At 47.1% G+C, this 14,968-nt stretch overlaps 1 protein-coding gene across 1 annotated transcript in view; it reads right to left on the minus strand.

Annotated features, from left to right (window-relative positions):
- Positions 1-801: 801 nt before the first annotated feature.
- OPRD1 (opioid receptor delta 1) overlaps positions 802-14,968 on the minus strand; it is a 37,050-nt gene continuing 22,883 nt past the window's right edge. The window contains exons 2-3 of the mRNA XM_049774929.1: positions 5,148-5,497; positions 802-1,791 (exon numbers count right to left, since the gene is read on the minus strand). Of these exons, the coding sequence (XP_049630886.1) occupies positions 1,250-1,791; positions 5,148-5,497 (892 nt within the window). The 3' untranslated portion in view covers positions 802-1,249. The remainder of the gene's footprint in view (positions 1,792-5,147; positions 5,498-14,968) is intronic.

Below are 14,968 nucleotides of genomic sequence, written 5' to 3' on the forward strand. Positions count from 1 at the left end.
TTTTGGGCCACACCCGGCGGTACTCAGGGGTTACTCCTGGCTGTCTGCTCAGAAATAGTTTCTGGCAGGCACGGGGGACCATATGGGACACCGGGATTCGAACCAACCACCTTTGGTCCTGGATCGGCTGCTTGCAAGGCAAACACCGCTGTGCTATCTCTCTGGGCCCTTGGCTTTTTTTTTTGGACAGTACTGGGTACTCATACCCAAGTCTCCTTCCTGCATGTAAGAAAACTTCTCTACCAGTGAGCCAATATCTTCCATCTTATCCTTCAAAGTTGAGTCTTTTTCCTGAGAAACAGGCCCATTCTTGAGACTATAATATAGAGCCACGCCTCATTGTCCCTTGGGTCTTTTTTTTTTTATTTATTTAATTTTTGGGGTTTTGTTGGGTCACACCTGGCAGCGCTCAGGGGTTACTCCTGGCTCTACACTCAGGAATTGCTCCTGGCAGGCTCAGGGGACCATATGGGATGCCGGGATTTGAACCACCATCCTTCTGCATGCAAGGCAAATGCCCTATCTCCATGCTATCTCTCCGGCCCTGTCCTTTGAGTCTTTTATTAAAAAAAAAAATTGGAGTTGGAGGGGTCATCAAATTCAGGAGGAGTTCAATGCTTACTCCTGGCTCTGTGCTCAGAGATCACTCCTGGTGGGCTCAGGGAATCATGTGTTGTGTGGGGATTGAATTCAATTGGGGTCCGCTCAGTGGCTGCAGGGTAGGTGGCAGAGCTGATGGAAGCAAGTACCCGACCCGCTGTTCTATCACTCAGACCAAAACTGTCCTTTTGATTTTGTCCAAGAGCCTACCTAATCCCTACACAGAGGGCCAATCTTGCAGCTCAATTTCCAAATTCCTCCCCTAGCTGGGGTGCCAAGTCGTCTTGCCAGGACTCAGGTTGGACCCCTCTTCCGCAGCCAGCTAGGCTCTGGATTAAAACTGGGTCTAGATTGGGGTTCCACCATCACATGGAGACCACTTAGCTACTGTTGGCAGGTGGAAGGTGCAGCTCCATGCACCTAAAGCATCAAATTGTGCCTTTAACCGAGGCACTGGCCCTGTGTCTGGCCCACCAGCCAGCCCCAGACAAGAGGGCTGTTTGTTCCTTTGCCCAGTTCCATGGGGGTCCCATGTGTCCATCTGCACGGTCCCACGGTCCCCAGTGGGTCTCTGACTCGATTCTCCTCCGCATCGTGGCCCCATCCCCTCCCTGACCCCAGGCTCCTCCGACGAGGCCCATGTGAGTGCTCAGGCCGCGCCACCCCCGGGGCCCTCCGTCGGGCTGCAGGCAGTGACACGCTCCCGGGCCGTGGTTCCACGCGTACGGCTGAAGCTGCCCGGGTCCGCTCGGCGGCTGCAGGGTAGGCGGCAGAGCTGGCGAAAGCAGCGCTTGAAGTTCTCGTCGAGGAAGGCGTAGAGGACGGGGTTGAGGCTGCTGTTGGCATAGCCGAGCGCGATGCACAGATGCAGCGCGGCCACCACGAGCGGGTCGTGGCGGTTGATGTCCACCAGCATCCAGACGATGACGAAGATGTGGATGGGCGCCCAGCACACCACGAAGGCGCCCACGACTATCAGCACCATGCGAGTGATGCGCCGCAGGCTGCGGTCCTTCTCCTTGGAGCCCGACAGCAGGCGCACGGTGCGGAGGCGCAGCAGCATCAGGCCGTAGCACACGCTGATGATGAGGATGGGCACCACGAAGGCGAAGAGGAACACGCAGATCTTGGTGACCATGTCCCAGTACCTGCTGGGCTGGGGGAACTGGAGCATGCACACCACTACACCGTCTGGATCGGGAAAGAAGCATAGTCGGGTGGTGAGAGGGACCCAGGCTGAAGGGACCTGCCTGCCCACCACCCTTCACCCTCTCTGGTCAAGTCCCACTGCTCAAAGTAGCTCATCTACCTGAAATGTCTGTCTTGGCTTCTACAACTGATAAAACTCTTAAGGCCCCAGCAGGAGCGACCCTAATCTAGGTCTCCGTTCTCTCTTTCCTCCCAGTCCCTTTATAAATTTCCACATCTGGGGCCGGGCGGTGGCGCTGGAGGTAAGGTGCTTGCCTTACCTGCGCTAGCCTAGGACGGACCGCGGTTCGATCCCCCGGCGTCCCATATGGTCCCCCAAGCCAGGAGCAACTTCTGAGCGCATAGCCAGGAGTAACCCCTGAGCGTTACCGGGTGTGGCCCAAAAACCAAAAAAAAAAAAAAAAAAAAAAAAAAATTTCCACATCTGTGGATGGTGGCAGGAGTGGCTAATTTAACCCAAACCCACTAACTACCAGTCACTGTAATAAAACACCCCTTACATTTCCAAACAAGCTTCAGTGGAGACAATACAGCTAAGATTGACATTGCCAAGGTCCCACTAACTCTGTTCTCTGACCTTGGGCATTTTATTCTGCTTCTGTGAGAGCTGCTGTAAAATGGGATTAGTAACAAAAGCTAACTTTCAGGTGTAGATGTGAATGGACTAAAGCTTGTAAATCATTCTGTGCACTGGCCTTGAATTCCTCTGGAACTCACAGGACACAAAGGTCTGGGCCAGGTCCACCCAGGCAGCTCTCAGCTTCATGGAATTATTGTCAGGCCAGAACTCAGAGGGGCATTCGTGATGGAAGGAGATCAACTAATCTTAGAGGATGTGAAGGACATGGATTCGTATACAGGCTGAATCTTGAAGCTGGCAATCCCCAACCCCAATGTCTCTTGTAATTCTGGATATTGAAGGGCCTCCCAGTGAACTTGTGGCAGGAGCATAAGAAAGGAGAGTCTACAGGATATCAGCTGGCAGAACATTCAGGAACAGTTTGGCCCAATGACTTTATTTGGTAAAACCAGGCCTAAGAGGAAAGTTCTTATAGTAATACAGGATAACAGAACCAATAGTGCTGTGGAATATACCCCAAATAGGTGTGTGTGTGTGTGTGTGTGTGTGTGTGTGTGTGTGTGTGTGACAGAGAGAGAGAGAGAGAGAGAGAGAGAGAAAGAGAGAGAAAGAAAGAGAGAGAGTATGTGGTAAGCAGGCCCAGAAGGGCTACAGTTAATGGTCCCAATAGTGCTGTGGAATACACCCTAAATAGGTGTGTGTGTGTGTGTGTGTGTGTATGTGTGTATGTGTGTGTGAGAGAGAGAGAGAGTATATGGTAAGCAGGCCCAGAAGGGCTACAGTTAATGGTCCATGAACTCTAGGCTGACAATGAGGAATGGAGTCCAGCTGCTGAGTCAAGACCAAGTCTCACCAGAGACTATACAGCAACATGAAGGGTCAAGGATGGCCAAGAAGCCTTTTACCAAGACTATTTCTCTTTCCCAGCTCTGCAAACTACCAACCTGGTGGCCAGAGGAGTAGCAGGAAGCAGGAGCTTTGGGTTCTAGGCCAAGTTCCACATAATGCCCTTAGAAGAGCTAAGTCAACCCCTGGAACTCTCTGAATCTTGATTTACTGAGAAAATGGAATAAAAAGCTCATGCTTTTATCCTATAGACTTCACCACTCTAACAGCTGCTATTTAGCAAGTCTTGGCTCTTAGTCAGTCCTTGTCCTAAGTGTTTTACACATTTAATCTTCTCAGCACCCCACAATATAATGTGGCTCAGATAAGTTAATTGGTGACCAGCGTCTTTTCAAAGCTTGCTAAATGACCTGCCCTACTTCCTTACAAGAGATGAAACCACACGACCAGTTATCAGCAGGAAAAAAAATGAGCTGGGCTGTGACATTAAAAGCCTTTTTGCTTTTTCACTACTCCTGTCATGCAGAGTCACCTGCTGGCCAGCTGTCACAGTGAAGGACTGAATAACTGTGTAGAATAGCACCCTGCCTCCTCTTACATTGGGCAGTGATGTGAGTGTATTGGTACTAAACTTTGGAGATTGCCCATTACAGTAACCGCCCTAATGAATACAGATATTTCACTCTAAAGAAAATGACTATTTTGCAAAGAAAATTGTACCTGAGCTCCCTGTAGGACATTCTTTAGGTCCCCATTATGCAACTGGGGACTATGTGACCTCCTGTGGACATTCAAGATATTCCAAGGAACCACAGGTAAAATTGCATCAATAAGTAGTTACAGCATGAGTCTAAGGGGAAAACTGGTAGGACAAGTGGGGAGCTCAAAAAGAAAACAAGGTCAGAAGAGACCACAGTCAGGAAGAGGTTAAAAACGCTGCTCTAGGCTATATGCTTTGGTCATCTGGGCCTATGGTTTTCAAGCTGGGTAAAAGAGGGTATGGGATGGGTTTAAAAAAAATCATCTTTTTTGGGGCGGGAGAGATAGCATGGAATGAAGGCTTTTGCCTTTCATGCAGAAGGATGGTGGTTCAAATCCAGCATCCCATATGGTCCCCTGTGCCTGCCAGGAGCGACTTCTGAGCATAGAGCCAGGAGTAACCCCTGAACACTGCTGGGTGTGACCCAAAAACCAAAAAAAAAAAAAAAAAAAAAAGTCAGGGGCCGGTGAGGTGGCGCTAGAGGTAAGGTGTCTGCCTTGAAAGCGCTAGCCAAGGAAGGACCTCGGTTCGATCCCCTGGTGTCCCATATGGTCCCCTCAAGCCAGGGGCAATTTCTGAGTGCTTAGCCAGGAGTAGCCCCTGAGCATCAAATGGGTGTGGCCCGAAAAACCAAAGAAAAAAAAATACCATCTTTTTGAGGGGAGTGCTTTGAGTCTCTGTACTCAAGGATCACTCCTGGTAGGCTTGGAGGACCATATGGGTTTCCAGAGATCCAATGTGAGTTGCTCACATGCAAAGTAAGTGCTCTACCCACTGTATAATATATCTGGCCCTTGGGACTACTAAGAATATGGCTTCATAGTGCACACATCACGGTCCCTTACACCACAATCATTCCTCTTGCTTTAAGCCAGTCATCCACATACCATTGGCCATCTGTATATCTATAATTCACCATTCTTGTAAGGCATTCGGAGATATCTGTCTTTGACCCAGCAATTCTGGATCTTTGACCCAGAAATTCCCACTCCTTTGCCATTCATATTCCAATGGCCAGCCATTCACTTTCATAGACCAGCCAAGTACATATTCACGGTGTGTTATCTACACCCACCCTGGCAAGTCACTTGGGTGACCACATGCTTCCTGTTAGAGTGAGTGACCTATGCCAGGGCTGCTCCAGGCACTCACCATGATGGTGGGTCACGGCCAGGACCATGATGGGTACTCCAATCCCTGAAGCCAGGACCCAGATGCAAATGTTGATCAGCTTGGCCTTCGCAGGGGTACGGAAATCCAGAGCCTTGACTGGGTGGCAGACTGCAATGTAGCGGTCGACACTCATCATGGTGAGGGTGAAGATGCTGGTGAACATATTGTAGTAGTCAATGGAGAGCACAGCCTTGCAGAGGAATTCCCCAAAAGGCCATGTCTGCATCAGGTACTTGGCACTTTGGAAGGGTAGTGTGCTGGTGGCTAATGCATCCGCCAGGGCCAGGTTGAAGATGTAGATATTGGTGGCTGTCTTCATCTTAGTGTACCTTAAAAGGAAGCACATGGATAATTGGGACTTTTTGCAGATTTTAGTCTCACTGGAGACTCCAGGAGGTGAAATGATTTAGCCATGGTCACATAAAAGGTGGGGGTGGGGAGCAGAAGTGGAAAGAATTCTGTGCTATCTAATTCAGCTTCATTTCTTTTCATTATAAACAGATGCAAAAAGGATTTATTCGGCATAAGGGGATTTTAGGGAAATCAACTTTGAGAATGATATGGTTAGAGAAACAATATAATTTAAAAAAAAAAGGGGGGGGAGGGCTAGACACAGCAGTAGGGCGTTTGCTTTGCACATTGCTGATCCAGGACGGACCTCAGTTCTATCCCCAATGTTCCATATGGTCCCCCAAAGCCAGGAGCGATTTCTGAGTGCATAGCCAGAAGTAATCCCTGAGCGTCACCGGGTGTGGCTCAAAAATCAAAAAATGGGGGGGGGGGGGGCTAGAGAAAGCACAAAGGTTTTTCTTTCACATGGTCAACCCTGGTTTGAATCCCCAGCACCGCATATGGTTCCTATATAAACAACACTAGTGCTCATTCCTGAGCACAGGGCAACACAGGGAGTAGCAGAGAACCCAGACCAGCATTCTCTCAACCCCGCTGCCAGGGTGGAACCTCATGTGTCCTTGGTCCTCTAGAACCTTCCTTATGCCATCCACCCAAGTACCCAGGACTCGCTGGGTTCTGAATGAATGAACTCCTAACAGCAAGGGTGTATCTTCAAGGTGACTGATTTCTTTGGTTCAGAGAAGGAAAGAACTCCTCACTGCCCTCTAGATCTGCATCTGTCCCTGCTCCCTCTCAGAAGAGCTGTCATTTGCCCAGGCTAGAAAGTTTTGCTAGGAGACAGCAGAATTGCAAGTCTCGGGAAGTCTGTCTGCAGCGGGTTGCAGGTTGTGGGCTCACAGCTGTGTAGGAGGCGGTCTCAACCCCACAGCTGACTTGGCTAATTTCACTTCTTCTTTACCAAGAACAATTAGAAGCTGTTCTTTGCCTGCTATTTTGATTTGTGAAGGATCCTTCCATTCCCAGAGGGGACAGGGGGGCAGGGGGGATGGAATGCTGAGAAGGAGCTGCCGTAGCAAGACCAGGCAGGGCTGAGATGAGGTTCCTCCAGACTGATCCTGGGGGCTCTCCTCTTCCCACAGGTTTACCCCACAGCTGACCCTCACTAAGCTCTGGCCATCCTATGGGCCTCCTTAGTGTGTCATACTGTTTACCTGCTCTCACCCCACAGCACAAAAGTCCCATTTTGTTCCCTGGACCTCAAAAGCCTCATCAAACTCCAGAGCTATTCCCTTAAAATATATGTGCTCCTGAGCTGAAGAGATGGCACAGAGGTAGGGCATTTGCCTTGCATGTGGCCAACCCAGGAGACAGTAGTTCGATTCTAGGCATCCCATATGGTCCCCTGAGCCTGCCAAGAGTGATTTCTGAGCGCAGAGCCAGGATTAACCCTTGAGAGCCACTGAGTGTGACCCAAAAACAATATGTGTGTGTGTGTGTGTGTGTGTGTGTGTTCCCTTGGGAGCCAGAACCATAACACAGTAGTAGGACATTTGCCTTGCACATGGCTATTTGGGACAGACTCGGGTTTGATCCCCAGCATCCAATATGGTCCCCTGAGCCTGCTAGGAGTAACCCCTGAACACTGCTGGGTGTGGCCCAGCGTGTGTGTGTGTGTGTGTGTGTGTGTGTGTGTGTGTGTGTGTGTGTATGTGTGGGTGTGTGTGGGTGTGTGCTGTTCCCTAGTCAGCTACAATAAGCCTGTTCCTAGCCTTGGGCTCAGCTTGCAGCTTTGTCCCAATTTAACATAACTTGTCCCTTCACTTAATTCAGGACTCAATTTAAATGCTACCTCCTCAGAGAGGTGACATCCAACCTAAAGGACCATCTCCTCAATCTCTTTTCTTAGGAGGGGGCTTGGGGCCCACACCCAATGGTACTCAGGCGTGAGCTCCAGCAATTCCTGAGAGATCAATTATATGTGATTCTGGAGATTCCAGCATCGGTTTGCAGGGGAGGGGGAGAGTCACACCTGGTGACACTTAAGAATGTTCCCATCTTCAGACTATCCTGCAGTGCTTGGAATCCAAACCAGGTTTCCCGCGTGCACAGCAAGTGCTGCAGCTTTTCAGCCACCGCTCCCCCTGGCCCTGTGTCCAGTCTGTTTGCCAGTCCCCTCAGGTCTGCTAATGGCTCCTGCACAAACATTCACTGAATGTCTCATTATTAGTTCCATGGAAATCACCCAAGGAGATTCTCCTCCCCACAGCTCATCATCCACGTTAGTCAGAGCACGCGCTATAAAAGGCTCATTTGTTCAGGACACTCCATGGCTCATGACCTTCTATGACTCCCCATTGTCATCTGAATAAAACCAGATGCTCTCATTGACAATCCATCTGAATGGTCCCTTCCCACATTCCTTCCCACGTCCAGCCTATCTGTACTTCCTCAGCTACTCAGTCTGACACGCCTGCTCTCCTGACACTGGAAAGATAAGAAAAGAATCTTGCTAAACACTTCTCTGTATCCAGCTTTGTCTGGTATGTTCTATCTGCCAACAGAATATGACTACACACTCTAAAGCACCATGTCCAAAGTCAAAACAATAGGACAGTGGGTAAGGTGGTTGCCTTGAATGTAGCCAATCTCAGTTCAATTCCCAGTACCCCAAATCATCCCCTGAGCACTTCCAGAAATGACTCCTGAATTCAGAGCCAGGAGGAGTAACCCCTGAGCATCACTGGGTGTGAACTAAAACCTAAAAAAGAGAAAAATGAAGCACCATCGAGCATCAGAACAAAAACAGGGGCCCCTGCTGTACCCTCCCTCCCCTGGCCTGCTCATGTTTCTAATATTATCTCCATAATTCTAAATTAAGCTGAAGTGGCTATTTCTTGATTTACCAATTTCACAGTGTCTGCTGAAGTTTGCACTCAGTGCAGCCAGGCTCTGCGGCTGTGACAATCTCAAATCTCAGCTGTGAAAGTCCCTAATCTCGGTGGTTTATCACAGTAAAACTCTCCTTGTCACCTTTGCCAAGTCTATTCAGAATCCCCAGCAAGCGACTCCAGCCTGCTCTTAACTGTGGCTTCTGCTTATTTTTCCTGAGTCCTCCTGATCAGTCACAGAGAGAGAAGAAAGAGCCAAAGGGTCAGCTTCACTTTCTAGAGTTACAGCCCACCACTTTCTCCTGCACCTAATGACCGGAGCCAACCATGACACCCCACCTAGCTGCTGGGCTAGGCAAACACAGTCCTTCAAGTGGGAGCTGAGGCACTCCCAAGGTTAGGGAGCATGACACCATTGAATGATAGCAAATCCCCCACAACTTCATACTATGGTACAGGAAGTCTAACTCTTACACCACCCAACTCCCATTTTCCAGCCTCTCGGTGATTTAAGCACAATAGATTTTGTGCACAATGAGTTAAGCACAATATTGAAAACATATTTTTGGTTAAATCCATATTCAAGATTTTGGAGCTGGGGCATTACTTCATTGGACATACATGCGGCTGACCAGGGTCTGATCCTCAGCATTCCATATGGTCCCCCAAGCATAGCTAGGAATGATCCCTGAGTGCAGAGCCAGGAATGACTCCTAAGCATCTCCAGGTGTGGCTCAAGAACCAAAAGATAAATAAAAATACATGTTCAAGATTTTTTTTAAAAAGATGTTTATATTTTTATGACTTAATAAATACTCTTCACTGCTAAACCATGATAGTATGCTATAATTACATGTATTTCCAAGTATAGATTTGGGTTTTCTCTGCAGTTAACAATGGCCTCTCTTTTCTCATTTGTTTCAGAGTGGGCGTACATATGACTAAATCTTCTCAGCCCACTACCCCACCCCAGCGGTCCTGTGAAGCGCCTACTCCATACAGTGACAGAATCTCCCAGTTCCCATCTGGGACTAGTTGTTTTCTGACCAGTGGTCCATAGCTAGATCCTTCTGCCATCATGTCTGTCTGTCTGTCTGTCTGTCTGTCTGTCTGTCTCCCTCTCCCACTCCCTCTCTCTCATCATTTTTGTAGGTTTTTGTTGTGGGATCACTCCCAGTGATACTCAGGGGTTACTCCTGGCTCTGCAATCAGTGATTACGCCTGGTGGGCCTGGAAGGCCATATGGTGTATCAGGGATCAAATCCATGCTGGCCACGTGCAAGGCAAGTACTTTATCTGCTGTACTCTCTCTCCAGTCCCCTGGGTACTGTGGTTTACAAACTGCTACTAGTAGGGTTTCATACAAGAACTACTCCAGCAACACACACACACACACACACACACACACACACACACACCCAGGTGTCTGTTTCCTGCTATTATTGTCCCATAGTCCCTCACCCTTTCCTACTCCAGTAGTAAACTCCTTACTGGAGACTAGTTCTCAGTTTCTGTTGCCTTTGGGCATTTATTGTTCCCCTATTCTGTACTTTCATATCTACATATGAGAGAGATCATTCTGTGTCTAGCCGTCTCTATTTTTCTTTTTTGAGTCATATCTAATGGTCCTCAAGGGTTACTCTTGACTCTGTACTCAGGAATTCCTCCTGGGGTGCTTGGGGAACCCTATGGGATGTTGGGCATCAAACCCAAGTCAGCCACATGCAAGGCAAGCAAGCACTCTACCCACTACACTATCTCTGAGACCCTAATCCTTTCCTTCTGACCAACTTCACTCAGCATTATACTCTCCAGCTCTACCTATGTGACAGCAAATTTCATGACTTCATTCTTAGACCTGAGTAATATTCCATTATATAAGTGTATATGTGCCACAGTTTTTTATTCTTTTTTTTTGGTTTTTGGGTCACACCCTGCGGTGCTCAGGGGTTACTCCTGGCTGTCTGCTCAGAAATAGCTCCTGGCAGGCACGGGGGACCATATGGGACACCGGGATTCGAACCAACCACCTTTGGTCCTGGATCGGCTGCTTGCAAGGCAAACACCGCTGTGCTATCTCTCTGGGCCCGTGCCACAATTTTTTTTTCTTTTTTTTTTTTTTTTTTGGTTTTTGGGCCACACCCAGCGACGCTCAGGGGTTACTCCTGGCTCTCTGTTCAGAAATCGCTCCTGGCAGGCTTGGGGGTCCATATTGAATGCTGGGATTCGAACCACCTTTGGTCCTGGGTCAGCGCTTGCAAGGCAAACGTGCTACTGCTGTGCTATCTCTCTGGCCCCAGTACCACAGTTTCTTTACCTAGTCTTGTGATCCTGTGATATGGAAAGGTTAAAAAAAATGCCTGCCAGGAGCTATTTCTGAGCAGACAGCCAGGAGTAACCCCTGAGCACTGCCAGGTGTGGCCCAAAAACCAAAACAAAAACAAAAACAAAAATGCCTTATCAGGGCTGGAGCAGTGGCACAAGCGGTAAGGCGCCTGCCTTGTCCATGCTAGTCCAGGACAATACGCAGTTTGATCCCCGGTGTCCCATATGGTCCCCCAAACCAGGAGCGATTTCTTAGCACATAGCCAGGAGTAACCCCTGAGCGTCACTGAGAATGACCCAAAAACAACAGCAACAACAACAACAACAACAAAAGTCTTATCTTGGGGCCAGAGCAATAGCACAGCAATAGAGCGTTTGCCTTAAACGTGGCCAACCTAGGACGGGCCCCGGTTCGATTCCCAGCATCCCATATGATCCCCAAGCCTGCCAGGAGCGATTTCTGAGTGCAGAGCCAGGAGTAACCCCTGAGTGCCTCTGAGTGTGACACCCCTCCCCCCCAAAATGCCTTATCTTGATGTGTTGTTGTAGTGGTGGAAAAGTTAGAAATAAAAGCCATTAGCTAGAGGCAGAAACCTCTGTGTGACCCATGTGGGAATTGGGCAAAGATGAATATGTCATATAAAATTGAACAGAACTGGAGAATCAGACCAACCTGGTTACCTAGACAAGGCAAAGAAGTGGAGGATACCAAGACAAGGATACCAAGACAATAAATGTCAATATGGAACCTAGAGGAGAACTACTAAACTCAAAGATTCCTAACAATGGGGGCGCTTTGCTAGTCCCCTCTATGTACCCATCATCCAGGGAGAATTGTGGCCAAATAACCAATCTGAAAAACTCCCTTCTTATGCCTTTCTTCTCTTTGCCTCATCATTGTTATGTTTGCCAGAAAAACTCCTATTAAAGGTGCTCTGAACCCTATTCTGGGCCACAATTTCAGGTGATTGCCTAGTTTTGGTTCATCTTGACACTGAATAATTAACTCTCCTTGCTTTTTCACCTAAAGATTATTTCAGTGTGATTGATTAAGCAAATTCTCTTGCAACCATATTGGACACTTGGATCACTTCCAAATTTTGGCTGCTGTGAATAGTGCTGCAATGAACAAAGGAGTGCAGATGTCTTTTCGAAATTGAGTTTATGGGCCCTTTGGGTAGATGCCCAGTATTGCTAGATTATATGGAAACTCAATTCCTAGTGTTTTGAGAAGTGCCCACACTGTTTTCCAAAAAGGCTAGACCACTCAAAATTCCTATCAGCAATGAATAAGGGTCTCTTTTTCCCACACCATACCCACACTGACATCCAGTGATGCTCAGGGGTTCCTCCTGGCCCTGTACTCAGGAATCACTCATGCATGAGATGGGGAACCATATGAGATGGAGATCAAACCTAATGGGCTTCATGCAAGGTAAATGCCCTATCTACTGTGCTATCACTCAGGCCCCATCACCCATTTATTTTTTATGTTTTTTTTTTTTTTTCCCCTAGAATTCAACTAGGTGAAAGTCTTTTCCATCTTGGCTTATGACCTCATTTCAAAGGCAACATCTCACTACTGAAAAAAAGGACAAGAGAGAAAAATATTTTCCTTGCATGTCTGAAAAGTGTCCCATTTCTACTCTCACTTATTATTTTTTTAATTTCCTTTTTTTTTTTTTTTGGAATGAGGGTGTTTTTGTTTTGGGGACACACCAAGCTGTTTTCAGGGCTTATACTTGGCTCTGTGCTGAGGAATCACTCCTGGTAGAGCTCAGGGACCATACAGGGTACCTGGGATCAAACCTGGGTCTGTTGTATGAAAGGCAAGCACCCGACCCTCTGTAGTATTGCTCCAACCCCAAGTTCTGCTTTCTTTGATTGTAGAGGAAACAGTAGGTAGGAATCATTTTCCATGAGAATTCTGTAGGCAAATTCCCCTCAGTTCCAGCACCCAGGATTGCAGGAAGGACATGGAATCCCTGATTCCTGATGGCTGCTTATGCCCCTCACTCAACCTCTGGAGGTCTGAGACATAAGCCTCATACAGCTCTTTCACATCCAATTAGGCCCTTCCAGACTAAAGTTTCACGTCTTCCCAGATAAATCACTTCATTTAAGAATCATTTCCTCTCCATAGCTCTCTCTGGAAACCCTGAAAATTTCATTAGATAATTTGCCTCCTGATTGGTTTCCTCTAATTTTCTTATCTTGTTTTTAATCTTTCAGGGACATCTTTCTGGAATATTTTATTTTCATGCTCTCTCAGCTTTCCTATTAACTTTTATTTATTTATTTTGGGGTTTCTTGGCCATACCCCATAGCCCTCAGGTCTTACTCCTGGCTCTACACTCAGGAATCATTCCTGGCAGGCTCAAAAGACCATATGTGATGCTGGAGCTAAAACTCTGGTTGGCCAGGTGCAAGGCAAGCACCCTACTTGCTGTACTCTCTCTGGCCCCTTCTTGTTGAATTAAAATTTTTTATTATCTTAGATGTTGTTTTATTTTGTTAATAATATCTTTAAGCACCATGATCACAAAAAATTTTTTTTGCTTAGGTTTGTTTTCCCAATACCCTTCCTTTCCTTATTATTCCATAATCCATTTCTTGAATACAATATATTCTTTCATCTCTCTGAGGCTAATCTTTGTTTCATAATCTTGATATTGCTTTCTGAGTTATGTGTTTATTTGTTCCAAACATTTTTGTTTATGTGTCTGCTTTATCCTCTCTCTTCTCCTGCACATTCATTTAAATATCCAGTTATATGTGAAACCAAGATGGTCTCTAAATGATGCTCTTACTGAGTTAAAAGTATGTCAATGGAGAGGCTGCAGTGTAGGGACATGAGGAAGATCTGTCTGTAATAGAAACCCCTGGTATAGAAATCAGAGTTAACACAGCTCTGAGGCTGTCAGAAGAGAATTCACCCATTTTCTTTATCTTTTTTTTCACCCATTTTTTTTTTCATTTTCTTGGGGGGTGCACTGCTGGCAGTGCTCAGGAGTTACTCCTGGCTTCGCACTAGGAGTCATTCCTGGCAGGCTCAAGGGACCAAATGGGATGCCAGGATTCGAACTTGGGTCTGTCCTACGTTGGCCATGTGCAAGGCAAACACCTTACCCCTGTGCTATCGCCCCGGGCCCTCCACACATTTTCTAACAAGGGAAAATCTTCTGTTTCATTTTGCTTTGTTTTATTTTGGGACCATACCCAGTAGTTCTCAGGACTTACTCCTGGCTCTGTGCTTGGGAATCACTCTTGATAAGACTTGGGGTACTATACAAGGTGTAGGGATAGAACTCAGGTCTGACACATGCTGGACAGATGCCTTACCCACTTTATTTTCTCTCTGTCCCCCAGTCCTTTCAAATTTTTAAGTGGTGTAGTGAAAAAAATACCTGTATACCTTTTCATAGCAGCATTATTCACATTAGCTAAAAGTCAGAAACATCCAAGCAGTCGTGGATGTGTGATGAAGTGATCAGTAGCATACACAGATAATGAAATGCCACCTATTCTTTACACAAATATAGTCCTTTTTTGTGGGGGAGTTGGGCCACACCCATTGATGCTCAGGGGTTACTCTTAACTATGCACTCAGAGATCACTCTTGGGGGGCCACAGAGATAGCATAGTGGTAGGGTGTTTGCCTTGCAAGTGGCTGACTATGGACCAACGTTGGTTTGAATCCTGACATCTCATATGGTCCCCCTTGCCTGCCAGGAGTGATTTCTGAGCACAGAACCAGAAGTAACCCCTGAACGCTGCCAGGTGTGGCCTAAAAACCAAAAAAAAAAAAAAAAAAAAAGAAACGCTCTTGACTTCGGGACCATATGGGATGCCAGGGGATTGAGCCATGGTCCGTCCTAGTCATCCACATGCAAGGTAAATGCCCTACTTTTGTGCCACTGCTCTGGCCCATAAATGTAGTTCTAACACTTGCTTTCCGTCTGGAAATCAAGACAAAACAAGTGCCCTACACACTGTACTATCATCAGCCTCCACAATTATAAAAAAAGTATAAAATCATGGTGCCTGTTTTCCATGTTTGAGAGCACCAGAAGGAACCCTTCAGAGCCATCCAGAATGCCATCCACACTTGGCTGTGAGATCTTGGGCAAGTTGCTTCACCTCTGAATTTGCCTGCTCTTTGATCGTTTCAGACAGTTCATATCTTTAGAATGCAGCTTATGTGAAAGAAAGCATCGAGCTTACTGGCCAGCA

This window comes from Suncus etruscus, chromosome 6 (genome assembly GCF_024139225.1).
Source record: "Suncus etruscus isolate mSunEtr1 chromosome 6, mSunEtr1.pri.cur, whole genome shotgun sequence".
NCBI lineage: Eukaryota > Metazoa > Chordata > Mammalia > Eulipotyphla > Soricidae > Suncus > Suncus etruscus.